At 44.4% G+C, this 21240-nt stretch overlaps 3 protein-coding genes across 12 annotated transcripts in view; 1 reads left to right on the forward strand and 2 right to left on the reverse strand.

Annotated features, from left to right (window-relative positions):
• The window catches only part of SLC38A6 (solute carrier family 38 member 6), a 67264-nt gene extending 66323 nt beyond the window's left edge, over nt 1-941 (reverse strand). The window contains exon 1 of one of the 4 annotated variants that reach the window (XM_061612404.1): nt 716-941. Coding sequence is in view for 1 of the 4 variants with exons in the window: in XM_061612402.1 (XP_061468386.1) it covers nt 658-762 (105 nt within the window). In the remaining 3 variants the exon portion in view is untranslated. The other 3 variants (XM_061612402.1, XM_061612406.1, XM_061612403.1) reach the window with 3 other exon arrangements.
• Nucleotides 431-20403, forward strand: TRMT5 (tRNA methyltransferase 5). Of its 2 annotated transcripts, none has more exons than XM_061612400.1 (5): nt 431-991; nt 5827-6260; nt 13705-13832; nt 15932-16577; nt 17614-20403. In XM_061612400.1, exons 1-5 carry the CDS (start codon nt 933-935, stop codon nt 17697-17699), a joined length of 1353 nt encoding a protein of 450 aa, XP_061468384.1. In that variant the 5' UTR covers nt 431-932; the 3' UTR covers nt 17700-20403. The 2 variants fall into 2 exon arrangements, with proteins under 2 accessions (XP_061468384.1, XP_061468383.1); XM_061612399.1 differs by having other exon boundaries at nt 5605-6260; nt 17614-20402.
• Nucleotides 3687-21240, reverse strand: part of MNAT1 (MNAT1 component of CDK activating kinase) — a 207814-nt gene continuing 190260 nt past the window's right edge. For 2 of the 6 annotated variants that reach the window (XM_061612413.1, XM_061612408.1), the window contains one exon: nt 19443-19979. In XM_061612413.1, the coding sequence (XP_061468397.1) occupies nt 19848-19979 (132 nt within the window). In that variant the 3' untranslated portion in view covers nt 19443-19847. Of the gene's footprint in view, nt 4231-15158; nt 16711-19442; nt 19980-21240 lie in introns of those variants that run through there. The other 4 variants (XM_061612414.1, XM_061612409.1, XM_061612415.1 and 1 more) reach the window with 4 other exon arrangements.

A 21240-nucleotide genomic window follows, 5' to 3' on the forward strand; every position in this document is an offset into this window, starting at 1 on the left:
GAATAGTGCCTGCACATTTTGCCTCATATCTCAGGTTCTCCAAATGCTAGAAACATTATTATTATTATTATTATTATTGCTGCTGCTGCAGCAGCAGCAGCAGCAGTAAAATGGGGGTTATAGTGCATCCAGGCTGGGGCAACTGATCCCTCCCACACACACACCTTCGACGAAGGATGGGATAAAACTTTATATAAGGAGAGAGAGAGAAATTATGTACATAAGACTAGAGTACTCTTTTACCCCTGGGGTTTCATTCAGTGGTAGACCATCTGTCTTGCATATGCGGAAGGTCCAAACTTCAATCCTCGGCCCTTGCGGGCAGGGCTGGGAAAGCCTCCTGCCTGGAACACTGTAGAGCTGCTGCCAGTCAGTGTAAGCAATACTGGACCAATAGGGGTCCGCCTCCGTTTAAAGCAGCTTCCTCTGTTCCAGGCAAGGACAGGGTGGCGTTAACACACAGTAGGGGCAAGATGCACTGTGGGGCAGGGACAGAAGCTCTGCAAGAGTGTCGGTGGGGCTCTTTCGACTCACCGGCCTGCCTGCCTACCTTCCTTTCCGGGGAAGCCCAGGCTGAACCCCACGACCGTCGCCCCTTCTTTTTTAACCCCCCTCTTTCTCCCTTCCACCAGCCCCAGCCTGCCCACACGCACACACCCTGCCCGGGGACGGGAGGAGCGGAGCTCCCTCCTCCGGCTCCTGAGCCGACAAGTACCAGCCCCCCGGCTCGAAGTTGACGCTCCCGACCCGCGGCTCCTCCATGGCGCGCTGTGGTGAAAGAAGGGAGTCACGCGCAGGGGCCCCCTCCCAGTCAGAACCCGCCGCCGCTGAAAGAGGGGAGGATCACTCGAGGGCGGTGCTTCGGCCGTGACAGAGCCGGCCCGAGGGCGGGTAAGGCCCGGCGAGACCGCCTTTTCGCCTGGCGACTACTGATGATGATGAAGCGGGGAGGCCGGGCCTTTATGGCTGAGAGACACGGTGCCGGCATGAGGTGAGTCGCGGGCAGACAGCGATGGCCGCCCTCTCCTTCCCTCCCTCAGAGGCTCTATTTACAGAGAGAGAAAGAGGTGCTGGGGCTCAACCCTGCATGTCTTTCCCTCCACTCCCAACGGGTCCGGGCCTTGTGGGGAGGTGCTTGATTTCGTTTATCTCTTGGCAAGGCAGATGCACTCTGCACTCGCTCAAGGGCACGCTCCTATAAGAAGGGGGGGGCTTGCAGGCCATCTAGTCCAACTCCTCTACTCCATGCAGGAAATCCAGGGCCAGACTAAAGCATGGCTGCTCAGCTTCTCTGGTCGAAGACTTGCATCGAGGGAGAAGCTCACTAGGTTGAATTGGTTCCATTGTCGGACTTGCTCTTGCCTTCAAGACGTTTCGCCTCAGGGTCAGCCCAAATCTGTCCTGTTGTAACTGAAAATAAGAGCCTAAGAAGAGCCTTGCTGTTCGACCAGGCCAGCGGCCCACCTAGTCGGTAGTATAGTGGCAAATTCATAAGTGCAGGGTCCCTTGATGTTAGTCACAGCCATGCCCCTCCCACCTTTTTTGCTGCTGGATTAAGAATGAGAAGCCTGTTAATGCCTTCTCCCACAACAACAGACGTCCCTAGGAGCCAGTAAGCATGAAAAGGGAGAATGTTAGCTACTGAGAAGAGTCTTCTTGGTGGCTGACTCACCTTTCACTTTGATTGGCTCCAATCAGCACGAAAGGACAGGGAAGCATGTTAGAAGACTCTTTTCAGCAGCTGACACACTCCCCTTTTATGCTTATTGGCTCATAGGACACTGGAGACATTGGGACCCTGCTCCCAAAAAAGGAAGGAGTCTAAGATCTCCAGAGACTCTGGATGACTACACCCCTGCACCTAGTCCAGCGTCCTGTTCTCACTGTGGCCAACCAGAGGCCCACGGAAAGCCCACCAGCAGGACCAGACTACCATAGCTGGCATTCTGAAACATACTTCCTCTGACAGTGCAGGGAGAACATAGCCATGGTGGCCAGCTAGTCTAGCAGCCACTGATGGCCTTCTCCAGGAATTTGGCTAATCCTCATTTAAAACCAAGGTACATAGTTGAAACCATGGAATTCGCTCCCACAAGAGATAGCAATGGCAACACTCAAATGGTTTTGAAAGAGGTCTTTGCCCTCTTTTGTATGACCATCCATTAGATATTTGTTGAAGAGCACTATCATGTTTCCCCCAGTCTTCTCGACTCCAGGCTAAACATACCCGCTTCCTTACATTTTTTTCTCACAGAACTTGTTTTCCATACCCCTGATCTTCTCTAGTATGGCTTCAGTTTATTTATTTACATAAATTTCTATCCCATTTCATTTCCCAGAGAGACTCAAGATGGCTGATGTATCAATGACAGAACCATAAAAAAACAAAACAACAATCTCCAAATTAAACCAAATCACACAAACTGTTTACATAAAACTAGAGATAAAGTAACAGTCCCAAAGCAGCCACCAAATAAAACAGAACTAAACCAGTGAAAACATTAGTCAGCCAAAAGGTTTTTTAAAGAACCAGAGGAAGGCCTGTTGAATATTACTGTAAGGGGGGAAAGGTTCAGGGCTGGAAGTGAGTAAACAGCTGTGAACACACTAGTCGCCAGAACAAAGCGTTTCCATTAGCCACGCCTGAAGGGGAATGGGTTGATCTGCCGATCAGCTGCAAAATCTCTTTGAAGCTGAATTTTTTTAAAAAATGCACTCAAGCTGCTCCCACCAGTTTTACAGTAAAAAGTGGCAGGGTTTAACTAGCATCATGTGCCCCTGCAGAAGAGAGAGGTGGAGACACTGGAACCGGCAGAACAGTGAGTGTGTTTCTGTCCTGTATATCTGAATGCCAGTTTTGTGGCCCATGGACATCCAGGTATGACTTTTTCCTGTGCACTGCATTGTGGGCATCACAGAAGTATCTGGTTGATTAATACAGGATGTGGGATTAAGACTATGTACACACCATACATTAAAATCACCCCTCCATAGAATCCTGGGACCTGTAGTTTACCCTTAAAAAAAAGATAGTTCCCAAGATGCGGGGGGGCAGAAATGTGCTTTAAATGTATGCTGTGTATGGAGCTTTGGACAGATCCAGCAGGGTGGTTCATGACAAATGCTCTTGGAGGTCACTGATTCATAGGGTCATCATAAGTCGTAGTCGACTTGGAGGCACATAACAACAACAACATAAAAATAAACCCAGTGGGACTCAAGACCACTCATAAGTTGTATTTTCTAACCTTATAGAAGGCCTCTTGTCAGAATGAAAGGCTAAGCATGAACACAGTGGTCTTTCATTGCCTCATAAGAATAGAGGCACTTTCTTCTTTACTTGCTACAGGGATGACCCTGAAGGTTCTTAGGATGTGTGTATGGGTTTTTTTAAATAAATTTTTTATTTAATGAATATGAACATTACACGTACCATACAAATTGTAAATGATAATACAAATATTAGTAAGAATATCCTATAATGCATCATATTAACCTTTCAATATTCCTATGATATCTTAATACAAGACCTTTAACATCACGGTTATACATGATGGTATATATTAAATATTGATCTACTTTCCTTAAATAATACAAATTCTCTAAAATCTCAGTATTAAATATTTAAATATTTGCTTATAAAGATGAATAAGTATTTTTTTTAGCAGCAAACAATTACCTATATTACCTTAAACCTTAAATCATATATATATGATTGGATTCCATTTATGCATTTTCTCCCTTATCATTTTATGTATCTTCCCTGTTAACTTTATAATTTCTAGCTGTTCCCAAATCTTTCTAACTAATTCTTGCTTTCTAGGAATCTGGCTATGCTTAGGATGCGGTTATTCAGTTGGTGAGAGAAAAGTATTTTGCATGTGTTTTGTGAGATCCTCCTCTCACATTTGAGGGATAAGGCTGCAAACCTAGCTCCACTTACCTGGAAGTTAGCACTACTGGATTCAATAGGACTTACTTCTGAGTAGGCATGGTTATAAGCCTCTGCCATTGACAGCAGAGCTCTGGCTAAAACAGTACCTGTTTGCTTGACTCTGATGCCTAAGAACTTTGGTGTATTTTCCCACAATCCAAACCATGCTTATAATTCCCACTGATTTCAGGGGGCTGATTTCCAGGAGAGTTTCTGTATGAAGGATTGCAGCCATAAATCTATTGGTAAGTAAGCAGGGCTTGATGCGTGCACTGTGTTGGAATCCTCTGAGCTTCCTGAGGGAAGAGAAGGAAACAGATTTAACATACACATTTTTTTTATTATTATGACAAAGACATTTTAAGGGCTTTTCCAGCTCCAGCAAACCTTGTTTTGGCAAACTTTGAGCTAGGGAATATTCTCACCACAGTTTGCTCCAGGTGGACCAGAATACAAAAAATGCTTTGGGTGCATTTAATGTTCATTTGATGTGTAAATAGTTATGTGAAAGCCTCCCCAGTTAGGTAATTTTAGCCTCTAGCCTCCATGGTCTTATTTGCAGGGGGTGGACAGGGTTCTCTTTAGATGGTAATGCGTATTAGTTCAACATGTAGTAAGCCAGCCCTCTTCCCGCTCATTCTGCTGGGTGAGGCTGTGGATTTCTGACCTAAAGTTCTGCCCTGATGGCACCACAGAGCATCCCTCCCCATCTCTCCTTTTTGAGTTGGTGTAGCTAGCCAGGCATTTAGGGCTGCAAATTCAAACTCTTCCATGGACCACTAGCTTCATTTGAGCACCTTAGCAGGCAGAAACAATATGAAGGTATGCAGATAAATTGGTTGTTGGGTCTGAGTTCTGATGAAGCTGATGGAGAAGACAGGATTTTTGAGAGAGAGAGCGTACGGACGGACATATTGGTACGGGTGGTGGACTATGAGGATGTTGAAATGTTGGTGTAGATACTTGCGTTTCAGTACTGCAAGAGGCTACAGCACTAACCAACTCCAAATAGGAGTCAGTCACCTCTTCTTAACCTACCTCACAGGGTTGTTGTGAAGATAAGATGAAGGGGAGAACCATGTGTGCCACCTTGAGCTCCTTGGAGGAAAAGCAGGATATAAACACAATAATAAATAAAATAAAATTCTTGCTGAAATAGAAAAGCCATCTTCAGGATAAATGAAGGGACTTAGTTGTTTGTTGTTGGTAATGAGATGTAACTATTATTTTAACTTCTTTTGTATTTCTGATTATTTTTAATGTTGTGAGTTGCCTAGAAGCTTGAATATAGGTAACACACACAATTAATCGTTTCCAGGTTTAGCCGAAATGAGGAACTGTGGTTAATAGGGTGCTTTCAGATTTAATTGCTGTGCTCCATGAAGGGAGGAAAGAAGGCTCGTGCATATCTCATTATTAAGCTGAGATGCGATGGTCCGAACATGGCCCATGTGTTCATCTAGGTGTTTTTCTCCTTCCCCTGTGAAAGTTCTCATTTGTTGCTACCTTAGTATTATATTTGGGTTATGCAGGACAGTGTTGAATAATCTCATACAAGTATGAGTGATTTTATGAGAACTGTACAGACATACAGATTTGCAGCATTTCTTTCAATTTGTTTTAATATAATGCTTACATAATGTCTATAACATAAATGATTTCCCTTCTAGGATTTTCAGGCTATTAAACGGCTTCTTTGCTAGACTCCTGAATGTGAAATATTTTGGAACAGCTACATCAAATACATCATTTCCAGCAGTCTGGATACTTTGTGGTCAGTCTCTTAATAGGCTGCCTGTACATCTTGTGGTTGCTCAGAGAAATAGTTTCTGTGCCATGCTGGAGGTACTTGACATGAAATTTGACCTTGACCTGCACTTACCTCATCCCAGGGTCCGTGGAATGACCACCCTTGACAGAGCCGCCTTCAAGAGGGATGTTGTCATCCCAGCTCTTAAGGTTAACAGCGACATCATAAACAAAGTTGTGAAGTCTATCAAAGGAGTGCTGCTGAAGCGACCAGGTATCACAAGGGTCAGGGAAGACCCAGAAGATGAAAGCAGAAGGTTCCTTTTATTAGATCCTCACAGAATATCTCCCAACTGTTCCCTGAGCGAATCTGAGCAACAAATCTTAAAGAGCTTTAACATTAGCCCTGAGATAGTCAAGTACAACCTGGAACTGACTTATGACCATTTCAAGGTGGAAGAAATTCTGCAAGCAGTGCTTCCTAAAGGTCAGGAAGTGCCCACTGCTTTTAGCAGAGTTGGCCACATAGCTCACTTGAATTTGAGAGACCATCAGCTGCCCTACAAACATATAATAGGTATGGTAAGATTTATACTACATGTGGGAGAAATTTGCAGAAGTCCTTGTTTAGTGATTTACTAAGGGATGATTCCTTAGGGATGATCCAACTGTTACTTTTTAAACACTGTTAAGTATGTCTAATGTGAAAATCACTCACACTTCTAAATGCCTGACATAGGTATAAAGTGGCTTGCTATGAGTTGCTTTGTATACTCTTTGTAAAGGAACTGACCCAGAGAACTCGTATATGCTCAGATTCATATCCTAAGATGGACTCTGAAGCTACAGAACTGACTGGGTGAGAACATTGTGTCAGCAATTTCAATGAACCTAGAAAGCTGCCTTATACCAGTTGTCCAGTATTGTCTACAGATTGGTAGCATCTATCCAGGCTCTTAAGCAGAGGCCTTTCTCATCACCTGCTTACCTGATCCTTTTAACTAGAGCAAGGGTAGCCAACGTGGTGCCCTCCAGATGGTGTTGGACTACAACTCCCATTAGACACAGCTAGCATGGCCTTTGGTTGAAGATGATGGGAGTTGGTAGACCAGCAACATCTTGAAGGCACCACATTGGCTACCCCTGAACTAGAGACACCAGGAAATTGAACTTGGGACCTTATACTTAGTGTGCAGTATGTGTCTGTGTTATGTGACTTCAAGTCGATTACGACTTAATGGCGACCCTATGAATCAGCGACCTCTAGTAGCATCTGTTGTAATCCACCATGTTCAGTAAACCACCCTGTTCAGATCTTGTAAGTTCAGGTCTGTGGCTTCCTTTATGGAATCCATCAATCCATCTTGTTTGGTCTTCCTCTTTTTTCTAATCCCTTCTGTTTTCCCCAGCATTATTGTCTTCTCTAGTGAATCATGTCTTCTCATGTGTCCAAACTATGAAGACTTCAGTTTCATTGTTTTAGCTTCTAGTGATAGTTCTGGTTTAATTTGTTCTAAGACCCTGTTACTTGTCTTTTTCATGGACCATGGTATCCACAAATAATAATAATAATAATAATAAAATTTTATTTGTTAGTCGCCTATCTGTCCAATTTAACGGACACTCTAGGCGACTTACAACAACATAATAAAATACAATACACAATTCAACACATTCATCAATTGAACTAACATCAAAACATCAATTAACACATCAAAAAACTAATCCACCCCAAAGTTCCTGTAGGCCTGCCTGAACAGCCAGGTCTTTAAAGCTCGGCGGAAACTCATCAGGGAGGAGGCATGTCAAAGATCGTAGGGGAGAGAATCCAGAGGGTGGGGGCCACAACCGAGAATGCCCTCTCTCTGGTCCGCACCAGCCGAGCTGTTTTGACCGGTGGGACCGAGAGGAGGTCCTGCGAGGCTGATCTTGTAAGGCAGCTTAATTGGTGATACTGGAGGCGGTCCTTCAGATAAACTGGGCCGAAACCGTATAGGGTTTTAAAGGTCAATACCAACACCTTGAATTGGGCCTGGCAAACCAGTGGTAACCAGTGTAGTTCTATCAACACCGGGGTGATATGTTCCTGGCGACGGCTACGCTTAATCAAGCGTGCCGCCGCATTCTGTACCAACTGCAGTTTCCGGACCGTTTTCAAGGGCAACCCCACGTAGAGCGCATTACAATAGTCTAAGCGAGAGGAGACCAGGGCATGTATCACTCATGGGAGCAGATGTACAGGAAGGTAGGGTCGCAGCCTCTGTATCAGATGTAATTGATACCAAGCTGTCCGGCTCACTGCCAAAACCTGAACCTCCATGGACAGCTGGGAGTCAAGAATGACCCCTAGGCTGCGGACCTGGTCCTTCAGGGGTAATCTCACCCCGTTGAACACTAAGTCGATGTCTCCCAGCCTTCTCCTGTCACCCACGAGCAACACCTCGGTCTTGTCGGGATTTAGCTTCAGCCTGTTCTCGCCCATCCATCCACTGACGGACTCCAGGCACTTGGACATGGTCTTCACAGCCAACTCTGGTGAGGACTTAAATGAGAGATAGAGCTCTCCTCCAACACCAGATTTCAAATGAGTTGATTTTTCTCATCGCTTTTTTCACTGTGCAACTTTCACATCCATACACAGAAATCGGGAATACCATGGTCTGAATGATCCTGATTTTGGTGTTCAGTAATACATCTTTACAATTGAGGATCTTTTCTAGTTCTCTCATAGCTATGATACCTCCCCAGTCCTAGCCTTCTTCTGATTTCTTGACTATTGTCTCCATTTTGGTTAAGGACTCCACCAAGGTATTGATAATCTTTGACAAGTTCAATGTCCTCATTATCAACTTTGAAATTTACATAAATCTTCTGTTGTCATTACTTTAGTCTTCTTGACATTCAGCTGTAGTCCTGCTTTTGTGCTTTCCTCTTTAACTTTCATCATTCATTTCAAATCATTACTTGTTTCTGCTAGTAGTATGGTAACGTCTGCATATCTTAAATTATTGATATTTTCCCCTCCAATTTTCACACCACCTTCATCTTGGTCCAATCCCACTTTCCGTATGGTATGTTCTGCGTATAGGTAAAACAAATAGGGTGATAAAATACATCCCTGTCTCACGCACTTTCCGATCAGGAACCAATTGGTTTCTCCATATTCTGTCCTTGCAGTATTATTTATTATTTATTTATTAAATTTATACCCCGCCTTATGGCCAAAAGGCCCTCAAGGCAGCCTACAAAAACACAAATATAGCAATACATACATCAATAAAATAATGCAATTCTCAAAATTAAATAACAAATAACATTATTAAAAGAAAAGAAAAAAACATTTAAATGAGTCATGATGAGAGAACCGCCTCTTGTCCAGAGTATAAGTTGTGTACCAGGACAATCAGATGCTGTGGCACCCCCATTTCTTTTAAAGCATTTCATAGTTTTCCATGATCTACACAATCAAACACTTTGCTGTAATCTATAAAGCCAGGGTGATTTTCTTCTGAAATTTCTTGGGTCATTCCATTATTCAATATATGTTTGCGATATGATCTCTGCTACCTCTTCCCTTTCTAAATCCAGCTTGGACATCTGGCATTTCTCGCTCCATATATGGTAAGAGCCTTTGTTGTAGAATCTTGAGCATTACTTTACTTGCATGGGATATTAAGGTGATGGTTCAATAATTACTGCATTCCCTGCGATCCCCTTTCTTGGGAATTGGGATGTATACTGAACGCTTCCAGTCTGTAGGCCTTAGTTTTCCATATTTGTTGACAAATGTTTGTCAAAATATGGGCACATTCAGTAACTTGTAGCATGACCCGCTTGTTGCTGCGCCTACCTGCAGCTTGCGGCGGCGGCTTCTGTCCCTCTCGATTGGATTGGTGGTGCCTGCTACAGCAGCCTGCCTGGAGCTTGCAGCGGCTGCTCGAAAGATCACTCTGGAGCTCGCAGCTGCGACTCTGGTTGACTGTGGGGGGGGGGGAGGCTTTGATCAGCGGTTTCTTTCCCTTCCCCTGGTCGAGGGTTGGATCGGCTGCGCCTGCTACAACAGCCTGCCTGGAGCTTGCAGCAGCTGCCCAAAAGATCATACCAGAGCTCGCGGCTGCGGCTCCGGTCAACTGTGGGGGGGGAGGCTTTGATCTGGCTCTCCCGTCTCGGGACTCGCTGCTGTGGTCCGACTGGTCTCTCCGGAGGTTGCGGCTGCCACTCCGGTCAGCTGTGTGTGGGGGTGGGGGGTGGGAAGGCTGGCAACATGTCCAGTGCCTGTGCAAACATTTTGTTGCGGTCTTTGTGGCTCACTCACCATGCTATGTTCCACTATTTGGCACTTTTTGTTTTCGGCGGGGGTCTGGTCCCTAACCTGCCATGTGAGTGGGGCCCTACTGTACAAGTATTGCCTTTTGTATTCCTCCCTGGTAACTACAATTTAAAAAACATCCCAGAAGAATATAAAAATGAGATAAGGAACAGATTTGAGGCTTTAAACTTAGTTGATAGAGAACCAGTAGAACTATGGATTGAAGTCAGAGATATTTGGCATTATGATTGCTTTATTGTTCTTCTTTAGCTTAACTCTGATTTTCGATATGATGAATTCATGATCTGTGCTGCAATCTGCTCCTGGTCTTGTTTTCACAGAAAATATGGAACTTCTCCATCTTCTGCTTCCAATTATATAATCAATTTAAACATAAGAACATAAGAAGAGCCTGCTGGATCAGGCCAGTGGCCCATCTAGTCCAGCATCCTGTTCTCACAGTGGCCAACCAGGTGCCTGGGGGAAGCCCGCAAGCAGGACCCGAGTGCAAGAACACTCTCCCCTCCTGAGGCTTCCGGCAACTGGTTTTCAGAAGCATGCTGCCTCTGACTAGGGTGGCACAGCACAGCCATCACGGCTAGTAGCCATTGATAGCCCTGTCCTCCATGAATTGGTCTAATCTTCTTTTAAAGCCGTCCAAGCTGGTGGCCATTACTGCATCTTGTGGGAGCAAATTCCATAGTTTAACTATGCGCTGAGTAAAGAAGTACTTCCTTTTGTCTGTCCTGAATCTTCCAACATTCAGCTTCTTTGAATGTCCACGAGTTCTAGTATTATGAGAGAGGGAGAAGAACTTTTCTCTATCCACTTTCTCAATGCCATGCATAATTTGATACACTTCTATCATGTCTCCTCTGACCCGCCTTTTCTCTAAACTAAAAAGCCCCAAATGCTGCAACCTTTCCTCGTAAGGGAGTCGCTCCATCCCCTTGATCATTCTGGTTGCCCTCTTCTGAACCTTTTCCAACTCTATAATATCCTTTTTGAGATGAGGTGACCAGAACTGTACACAGTATTCCAAATGCAGCCGCACCATAGATTTATACAACGGCATTATGATATCGGCTGTTTTATTTTCAATACCTTTCCTAATTATCGCTAGCATGGAATTTGCCTTTTTCACAGCTGCCGCACACTGGGTCGACATTTTCATCGTGCTGTCCACTACAACCCTGAGGTCTCTCTCCTGGTCAGTCACCGCCAGTTCAGACCCCATGAGCGTATATGTGAAATTAAGATTTTTTGCTCCAATATGCATAATTTTACACTTGTTTATATTGAATTGCATTTGCCATTTTTCCGCCCATTCACTCAGTTTGGAGAGATCTTTTTGGAGCTCTTCACAATCCCTTTTTGTTTTAACAACCCTGAACAATTTAGTGTCGTCAGCAAACTTGGCCACTTCACTGCTCACTCCTAATTCTAGGTCAGTATTGACCATTTGGTGATGTCCGCATGTACAGTCGTCTTTTTGGTTGCTCAAAAAATGTGTTTGCAAGAAACTAATTATTGGCTTCACAGAATTCGTTAAGTGGCCTGCTTCATTTCTATCTCCTAAGCCCCATTTCCCCACAATTCCTAGTTCTTCTCTGTTCCCTAGTTTTGCGTTCCAGTCCCCCATGGTTAACAGAACATCCTGTTTTGGTGTGTGATCAATTTCTTCCTGTACTTCTGCGTAAAATCTCTCCATTTCCTCTTCTGTGTTTGCTGTTGGAGCATAGATTTGGATGATGGTTATGTTGATAGGTTTCCCGTTAAATCTCATTGATGTTACTCGGTCAGACCTTGTGTTATAGCTCCTAATTGCTTTTGCTACATCACTTCTCACTATTAAAGCAACCCCGTTTCTTCTTAATTTCTCATTTCCTGCATAAAATGTTTTGTAGTTGCCTGACTGAAAATGTCCCATTCCCATCCATTTTAATTCACTCATGCCAAGTATTGTAATGTTGATACGTTCCATTTCTTGCTTGATAATTTCTAACTTTCCCCGGTTCATGCTTCTCCCGTTCCATGTTCCTATTGTGTACGTCGTACAACTGTGGACTCTTCTTTCGCTTCTGTGCGCATCAGCCTCCGGGCTTCCCTTCGGCTTTGACCCAGCTACATCATTAGTCACAGCTGTACTCGTACTTGTCCTTTGTTCTTCCCCAGTAGTTCGGTGAGTGCCTTCTGACCTGGGGGGGTCTCATTCTCCAGCACTATCTGGTGTTGCATTTTGGATACTCTGTTCGTAGAGTTTTCGTGGTACAAGGTATTCAGAGGTGGTTTACCATTGCCTTCCTCTGAGTTTGGATACATCTTAGTCTGGTGTCTCAGCTTTGACCATTCCGCCTTGGGTGATCCTGCTAGGAGTTTAGTCTCTTGGTCTAGACTCCTGACGACATGGCTCTCAGCTTCTTCGACACTCTCAACCCCCCTCACGTTAAGGTGTGCATCCTAGAGGGTGTGTGTGCGGTATACATGTAATATATCTACTGCTGAGCTATGGTCTCTTCCCTGTCGGGTATTCAGAGGAGCAAATTATTCTTGCATCTGAAATTCACAGTAAACCGGGTTGTACTCAACATAGCGCTAAGGAGATCATTCTGTCAGCGCAAACATTTCTGCTTGCCTAGTGCAACAGTCTCCCCTCTCTTCCCCCCATGCCCTGTTCTAGGGGTTCTCCTGTCTCTGCAGAGCAGATTTGGGGAGTGTACAGGGTGAGAGAAGGGTGGGGAGAAGTCCCATTGTGCTAGCATGAATCCTTGTGCTGGCTTCTGCTAGTGCAGCAAGTTAGTTGAATATAGCTCAATAAGTCCAACTCAGTTGAGTTACAGATTGCATATGGCAAAACTACATGTTATGCTCAATATGGAACTTCTTTTAAAAATAGCAGTTCCATGCTGAGTTGTTGTACTGTCCATGTAATATTTAGGCATGACTGCTTGTATTGTAACAGCTGGTATAGTGGGGAGGAGAGCCTAACTGGGAGTGCAGAGTCTGTGAGTTCAAATCCCCGCTCGTGTCTCCTGGGTGTCAAGGGACAGCTAAAGATCACCCCACAGTGAGTGTCTCAGGGGTTACGTGCCTTGCCACCTGTGCAGCTGTGGGCAAGCTGCGTAGTCCCAAGGAGCCCAGTTGCCCCCCAGCTGGCAGTTGCGGACAAGGAAGGGGCTGGCTGGTGCAGCTGTGGCAAGCTGAGCAGGCCCTAGCCAGCTGGGGAGGACTAGCCTCAGAGGGAGGCAATGGTCAACCCCCTCTGAATACTGCTTACCATGAACACCCTCTTCATAGGGTCGCCGTAAGTCGGGATCGACTTGAAGGCAGTCCATTTCCATTGCCTGTATTGTAACATAGCTGGGGCTAATGAGAGTTGCAGTCCAAAATATCTGGAGGGTACCAGTTTGTCAAGAGCTAGCTATCCTGTAAACGAAACAAGCACGATGGATACTCTATAGTAAGCTGTCTCTCCCAGTCTTAAATAGCTCCTTTTTGGCTAAACAAAAGCAATAATTATGCCACATCCCTTGGCAGCACCACACTTCGGGAGATTCACAGTCAATATTTCCTTGCTAATAAATGAAAGCACAATTTTAATAGAGAAGGAGTTTGTTTTTAAAGTCCTTTATGAGTCTTTATCCGAGACATTTAAATCACATGTCCTCTGTTTTGAAAAGCATACTTCATTGCCTGTTTCTCTGCCTTTCAGGCCAAGTTATCATTGACAAGAACTCAGGAATCACCTGCGCCGTAAATAAAACCAATACCATAGAGAATGCTTATCGAAACTTTCAAATGGAGGTATTAGCTGGAGATGAGGCCAATATGATCACAAAGGTACCCGGACTTTGTAACAGTATTTTCTAGTAGCAAAAGCAAGATTTGAAAATCTAACATTGAGAAGCAAAACAAAGAGCAGACATTTCAGAAAGAAATAGCCCGATGTATTAATGCAATTTCTTCCTCTCAGCACCACAGACTTGCCAGTCTCTGTGTGTTCCCAGATGTCCCAGTCTAACCTAAATGAAATCACAGTTCTGTTCATAAGAATGTGATAGGAAGAGCGTAGCTGACTGGTTTTGAATCTAGATTATTATTTTGTAACCACATAAAGATACTAATGGCACCCCAGAGCACAACTGACAGGGGGCTGAAAGATAAACACCCAGTGCTCTTCTCTGAAACCGACCCTGGAGGTGGGATCGGAACCACTGTAAAACAGTGCCTCCAATACCCATCTCGCAAAGTCGACTCAGAAGAATACCATGGTCAACAGTATCAAAAGCCACCGAGAGATCAAATAAGAATAATAGGGTCACACTTCCCCTGTCCTTCTCCCGATAAAATAATCCATCAGGGTGATCAAGGCCGATTCAGTCCCATAACCAGGCCTGAATCCAGGTTGGAATGGGTCAAGATAATCTGTTTCATCCAAGAGTACTTGCAATTGCTGTGACACAACCCTCTGGATCACCTTCCCTAAAGGGGGTATTTGTGACCGGGCAGTACTTGTCACAAACTAATGAGTCCAGGGTTCAGAAAGTAGGTACTGATTTTGCTCCTTCAGAAATAAAATATCTCCCTTGTGCGCTTGGTTTGAAGAAACCAGGTAAGTAAATAGATTCTGCCAGCAAGGCTCAGGGCTGGTTTGTATGGCACGTCTTCTGCTTGGGATCCGATTCCTGAGTACAGAAAATATCTATATGCACAGCACCAATTCTAAATGGCACCCATGTGTATCGCAACCTTTGCCTGTAGAACATAATCAGCTGGGGGCATGATCCTTTCTCAGTCACCTATAGTGGGTTTTGCATGCAAAATAAATGTGATCGATAGAAGATGGTGTGCATATATGTATTTATCCTCAGAAACTAGCTCTCAAGTACAAAATGTAATGCATGAGGCATCCTTTACTGGGGAAGCCCTAGGCTGGACTAAGTTTTGGCTCCATAATTCCCTTACATCATCCAACATGGTTCACTGTCTCAAATAAGGGAGAACAATAGAAAAACCACCTTGAATCTTTGAGAGGGAAAGCTGATGATGTTTTGGAATGCAAAGTTGTTTCTTTAAAACTGTGCTTGATGAGATCAGTATCTCACCCAGTTTTTAAATGCCACTCCCTCATGAAGTTCACTGAGTAGGCTTGGGCATTGGACACACTTGCACCAGCTCTGGCCCCCTGGCATCACAAATGCTTACGTTGGTGCAGGATGAATCCAAGGTGGAGAGGTAGGAGTGTCCCCCATCCTTTAATTAGCCTGCCTTTTTGTAGACATGGCAGCATGTTGCTGGAAATGGTACAGCCAGTTTGGTCATTCCACACACGTTATTTATTTATTATTAAAGTATTTATAAGGTGTGCTTTTCATAGACATACATTAGGGCAGCTTAAAATGTACTAAAACACTATAAAATTTAAAAACCAATAAAAACATCATTAAAAACCAATAATAATATTGTCCCTTTGCTGTTCCGTTGCTATTTTTTCCCTAGATGATTATCATTTATATGGCACCATTAGCTTACATGGGGCTTTAGAGTGACAGGTTGCAGCTCCAGGGGTCTTTCAATCTTAAATAAACAAATGAAATACTGAATGTGAGAGGTGACGGCAAAGAGAGTGGCAGGATGGGAGAAGCAAGGGTGACAAGTGTAAATCAATGCAATTACATGCACTGCAAATAATCAAGAATCTGCCCAAAGTAAGAGACGGACAGATGAAAAGAAAAAGAACTTCTGGTGCAGACTTGCCCTTAAACTGCAATCCAGAGCTTTAAACATGCTCTGGAGCCCCCACTTCTGCTGTGGAGCTCTGCAGGCTCTTGGGGCAATGGGGAAACCCCAAAGATCAGGTGTAGTCTTGGCTTTTTAGTGCATCGCTCTTCCTGGGTTTTGACTCTTGGAGACCAACCCAGTATTTTGAACTCCTGCAGGTTAAGGAAAACCACCTCGTGTACGAATTTGATTTTTCCAAAGTCTACTGGAACCCTCGCCTCTCCACAGAACACATGCGCATCATCAACCTCCTAAAGCCGGGCGACCTTCTTTTTGACGTCTTTGCCGGGGTGGGGCCTTTTGCAGTTCCTGCAGCAAAGAAGGGCTGTGTTGTGTTTGCAAATGATCTCAACCCTGAATCCTACAAGTGGCTGCAGCGCAACTGTAAGCTAAACAAAGTGGACAAGAAAGTCAAAGTCTTCAACATGGACGGCAGAGATTTCCTAGAGGGCCCGGTGAAGGAAGAACTGGAAAATCAGCTTTCTTTGAAGGAGCGCAAGTGCTCCCTGCATATTGTCATGAACTTGCCAGCCATGGCAGTTGAATTCTTGGGTATCTTCAGGCACCTCTTGGACGGAGAGCCAAGCAGTGCTGACCTTCCCACAGTGCACTGCTACTCCTTTTCCAAGCATGACAACCCTGTACAAGATGTTCAGGATAGAGTCGAAACTTGCTTGGGAACTTCCTTAGAGGGCCTTTGCTCTGTGGAATTGGTGAGGAATGTTGCGCCCAATAAGGAAATGATGTGCATCACCTTCTCTCTCCCAGCCAAGGTGTTGTACAAGCCGCTGTCTTCTCTGGCAGGTAAGGTCACCAAAGAGAGAGGTAGGATTGCTGCAAGGGTTTAGAACTTGCACTTTGAATCTGAATCCTTTGCCTCACATTGGGCATCGAAATGGGGATTCTTAAATGGTGGTTCCTAACATGTGTGGGAGGCCTAGAAGAAAAAGCATAAAAGCCGCAAATAAATTATGTGTGTCAATAATTTCATTGCTGTGCATGTCTGGGGAAGCTGCAGCCAATCCTAGTTTTGAAGTGCATGAATGTGTCGGAAATGAATGTGTGTGCATTCATCACACATGGCCACGTAGGTTTTCCCTATAAGAAGAACACAGCCTGTGATGTGGCTATGTTGGCAACATGTTGCAAGTATGTTATCAGATGCTTAGTGAAATCCTTCAACCCTGCTCAAGGTGTGTCGTGCACATCTGGAGGTGTTGCTAATCGTTGCTTCCCAGCTGCAGCCCCTTGCCTTGCATTGGATGCTGCTCCAGAGGGTTCACGCGCTTCAGGAGTAACTTTTCAGAGCAAGAAAATCCCCAGAGCACATGCAGTCCTCTGTATCCTGTCCCAAGGTCAGTTTATTGTTGCTCAACTGCCCCTCTTTTCTCCACAGCCGCTTTACAGGAGAGAATTGCAACTTTTGGTTCATGCCAAGTTTGAATGTGTGGTTTTAATTTCGCTCCCTAGTTCTGGCTTCAATCTTTTTTTCCTCCAGCTTCCTTTTGAAGGACTCCTCCCTGCCTCCAGGCAGCCACTTGAAAGTGCTGCCTGCACCATCACACAGCCCATTGCCACCTTCCCACGTGCATCCACTGCCATGCACAGAACTGGGCTGCTTTGAATGCCACAACGCATTCACCTTCAGATGTGTTTTGTGATGCCACCAAAACTGCCCAGCCCCAAGCGGGGAGTTGGCATTCACACACAATTTAGGTGGCTGCGATGTGCCAGAAGCCTGTGTGAAAAACTTAAGTTGCTCCCTCTGGACTGTGCTAGAAATCTATACATGCTTCCAGATCTGTATGGATTCAGATAGTTTGTCATCTTTTACTTGTAGGTGCAGATAATCCCCAGGAACCGGTATCTAAACGCCTACGCTCAAGTGAAGAGTCCCCTGAAGAAAAAATGAATCTGATGGTCTAGGAGGCTTTGTGGGTACTATTACTGAAATGATGATCAGCTCCCATTTTTCAAGGTGGGCCAAGCAGATTGGATTTGTTAATCAGAACTTGTAACAGCAGCCTCTGAAAACTGGAATTAACAGCTGCTGTGCTCAAGTGCCGATTATGCACTGATCTTCATTTCTTTTTAATTCCATTATAGTTGGGTGGGGGCCATTTTTTTTATTTCAAAGAATATTAAATGTTTATTTTCCCACACCTGGTAGCACCTTCTATTCCACTTGTGTGCAGTCATTCACTGGGCAATGAGAAATGGTGAGAAGTAAAAGGAACCAGCTAAAACAGTCTGTCTCCTGTAGTCTTGCAACAACAATACCCCATTTGTTTAGACTACCAGCCTTCTCTGAGGTTCTCATGAGGTGGAACCTTGACACGTCAGTGGGGAAGAAGGAGCTTGTGTGGTAGACTGTTGAGCTGAGCTTGAAAAGGAAGTTTGTCTCATGATGTCTCCCTTTAAAGAAGAGGGAAGGCTGTTCTTCAAGCTTTTCTCTTCTAACACTGATGCAGCTACGGAATCCGTGTAAGGGTTGGGGAAGACTGCTGGGACCAGCTAAGATTGCAGGCAAGGGCTGTTTACTGCTCACTCCATGCCTTTTCTCAGTGTCCCCCTCCCCAGAAAAAAGAACAAGGAGAGGCTTACTTTAGAAAGGAATTAGGGACACCTTCAGGGAATAGGCATAGGAAGAGTGGCTTATATAGTGAGGGACAAGCGACCCATATGTGATGTCCTCCCAAAGACCCAAATACTTTTCCTAAAAGGAAAAGAGTATTTATTTTGGAGGTAGTAGCCTTGTCCCCTCCTAAAACATCTGCCATGACCAGTTTAGCAGAAGTTCTGCTGCCTTTGTATTCTAGACCACCACCCTGGGCAGCCTCTTTGCCCAGCTCCATGCAGCTGGGCACAGAAGCTCCAGTAGCATGAGCCACCAAAATTAACATATTTGTAGAATTTCACATTCTCTAAAGCAATTTTAAAATGCTGCATATTAACATCTGGCACCTCAGTTTGATTGGTAGGACATCAGTTTGATGGGGGCCAAGTATATATGCAGCTGCCTCTGTCACCTTCACTGGGTTCTGATCCACTAGGGATCTTGTTTTTCAACTATTACGATTCTTGTCTCTATTGTAAAATCCAATGCTTATAAATACCAGCTACTTGGATTAATTGTGACAAAAGAGTAGCTTGCCTCTTTCAGGAGCAGAAACTCCTACAGTCAGACCCAACACTTGGTGTGATCTTTGCATGCCTGGGTAAGCAGAGCCAAGTCGAGCCTACAATGTTGTGGGTGCAATTCAATGTGCCCAGCCATTCCCTGCACCCCAGGAGCCCAGAGAAGAGTGAGCTGTTGGCTCCCTTTATGCAAGGCATGGTTGTGTTATGATAGCCAGAATGGCCAGGCTTGCTGCAATGGAGTCAGAACAGCAGCAGAGCCACAAATGTCTTAAAGATAAAGGATTGCATGCAAAGCTCCAATTTCTTCTTCGTGTGTGCATGACAGTTTTGGATCCTAGCCTATAACTGCTGACAGAGGAACAGAGCTGGTGCATGATCCTCTTTCATTACTAGGAATGCGAAGTGGGATGAATTAGAAGTCAGTCTCACTTCCAGTTCCTATCTCATGCTTCAAGAAAGGAAAACCCATTTGTCTGCGTACGGAGAAGCTGGTTTTATGAGATGAAAGGACTGCAAAGTGACAATATAAAAGCTTAATCAAAATAGCATTTTAGTGCTTGTACATGTCAAACCCTGAAGTGGGGGTAGAAACCACAGAATTTAATAATAAAAAAAATCTGGCTTTATTTTAAAAAAATATTTTACAAGTCTGTTTCTGAAACCTCCAACATACAAAGCAAACTGATTATTTACCTCTTCCACTAGCCTCTCAGCAAAGTGACTAAAGCATTTCCCACCCTTGTTCCCACTCCACCAAAAAAGAAAAAAGCACAACCACCATTTTTAAAAGAAAGTTTCTGTACATTGTGTTTTTAATACTTAAGCACAGCTGGCTTCACATTTAAAAGAAAAGACCGATGGCGGCAGCCTAGCTGTAGTGGAGACGGGAGCAATTTTCACCTGAGGTCTTTGCTTGCTCTGCTCCAATGTGGCTTACTCCCAAGCTAGCCGGGATGCCAGAACAGCCCGCTGAAGGCATCTTGAAGGGCTCGATGACAGGCAAGGGAGGAAGTGTAGCCACCAGCGAGATCCTGTGGGGAGGCGGCTCGGACATGGTTTAGATATCTAGAACAAAGAGAGGCATTGTCTCAGCTGAGAAACAAACATTTCATGCTGCAGGACGGGAACGGAAAGAAAAGCCAATTTCTCTGGTTCCCACCGCTGAATACATTTCCACAGACACTGAACACTTCTTAAAACCTTGGAATCGGAAATGGGAGAGACCAAACCTGAGTTCACTCTCCTTGTTGGATTAATCATTCACATAATTACAGAGGCGGAAGGGTTTTGGTGTCTCACCTGGTGCAGCTGCCTCCTGCCTAGAGACAGTACCAAAAACCTCTATACCAGATGCTTGTCCAACTTTTTCTTGTACATCCAAGAAATGAGATGATAAAGTTTAGGCTGTTTCTAAATCATTCCTGCCATTATGATTTTCATATGAATGCAACTGAAGTGAGGGAAAAGTCTTGCATGCTGTTTTGCTACCTTAATGTCCACAGTAAAGGACTCTTAAAACAAGTTCTCTGTCTGTGCTTGGATATCTTGAACGTTTTCCTGTTCACCTGTACAGAGCCGGACACGCAATTCCACACGCACCAACAAAGAGCCCCACAAGAGAAAACATATATGTCTATTTGTGTAGTCAACCCAGCTTTGGAAAGTCTTTTAGAACACTTACTATGATTGTTCAAAGACACTAATGAGACATAGATTTGCTGTAACAATACTGGTTTACTAAAAAAAATCAGATAAACTTTATAAAGGCATCGCTGAAGGCTGCAGGAGCTCTGGCTTCAGTTGATTGAAATGAGCTTCCTTAAATGTTACCTGTGCTGCTGCGATGTTATGGAATGTATGAACATTCCAACAGATCAGGTGTTTTGTTAAACAAAGTCAGCACACAAGCACTAGGGACAGAAGGGGCAATATGTTGTTGATGGAAAGGGAACTAGCAAGGAATGGAATATGCATCTGTATGAATGTTTTGTATTTCAGGGTGTGCAATATCAATGGCATGCTGGGGGGGTGCATGTATATATACACATGTGAGCATCTGTGAATGTATGTGTATCTACATTTGTACAAGCCTGTTCCTAAAGGATAGTGTAGATAATATCAGACAGCTGGGATATGTGGTCTCAGCAAAACTGCCTGGAATATATTTGCACATCTGATGTGGTGTTTAAAGGGGGAGTGGAAGGAAACAGTCTGTTTCCACCACAATAATCAGTGCATGGGCAGAAATTCTGACAGTACCTGCCTAGAGGTTGGAATGGACTGGATGAGGACAAACGAACTGAAGTTTAATCCAAACAAGACAGAA

The sequence above is a fragment of the Rhineura floridana genome, chromosome 2, assembly GCF_030035675.1.
Source record: "Rhineura floridana isolate rRhiFlo1 chromosome 2, rRhiFlo1.hap2, whole genome shotgun sequence".
NCBI classification, from domain to species: domain Eukaryota; kingdom Metazoa; phylum Chordata; class Lepidosauria; order Squamata; family Rhineuridae; genus Rhineura; species Rhineura floridana.

Bases quoted from the DNA above. Each gene is read 5' to 3' on its own strand.
- TRMT5 (XM_061612399.1), top strand. From the start codon at position 933: ATGATGATGAAGCGGGGAGGCCGGGCCTTTATGGCTGAGAGACACGGT. The intron at 13,833-15,931 runs GTACCCGGACTT...GAACTCCTGCAG, and splicing joins AGGCCAATATGATCACAAAG to GTTAAGGAAAACCACCTCGT. The intron at 16,578-17,613 runs GTAAGGTCACCA...TTTTACTTGTAG, and splicing joins GCCGCTGTCTTCTCTGGCAG to GTGCAGATAATCCCCAGGAA.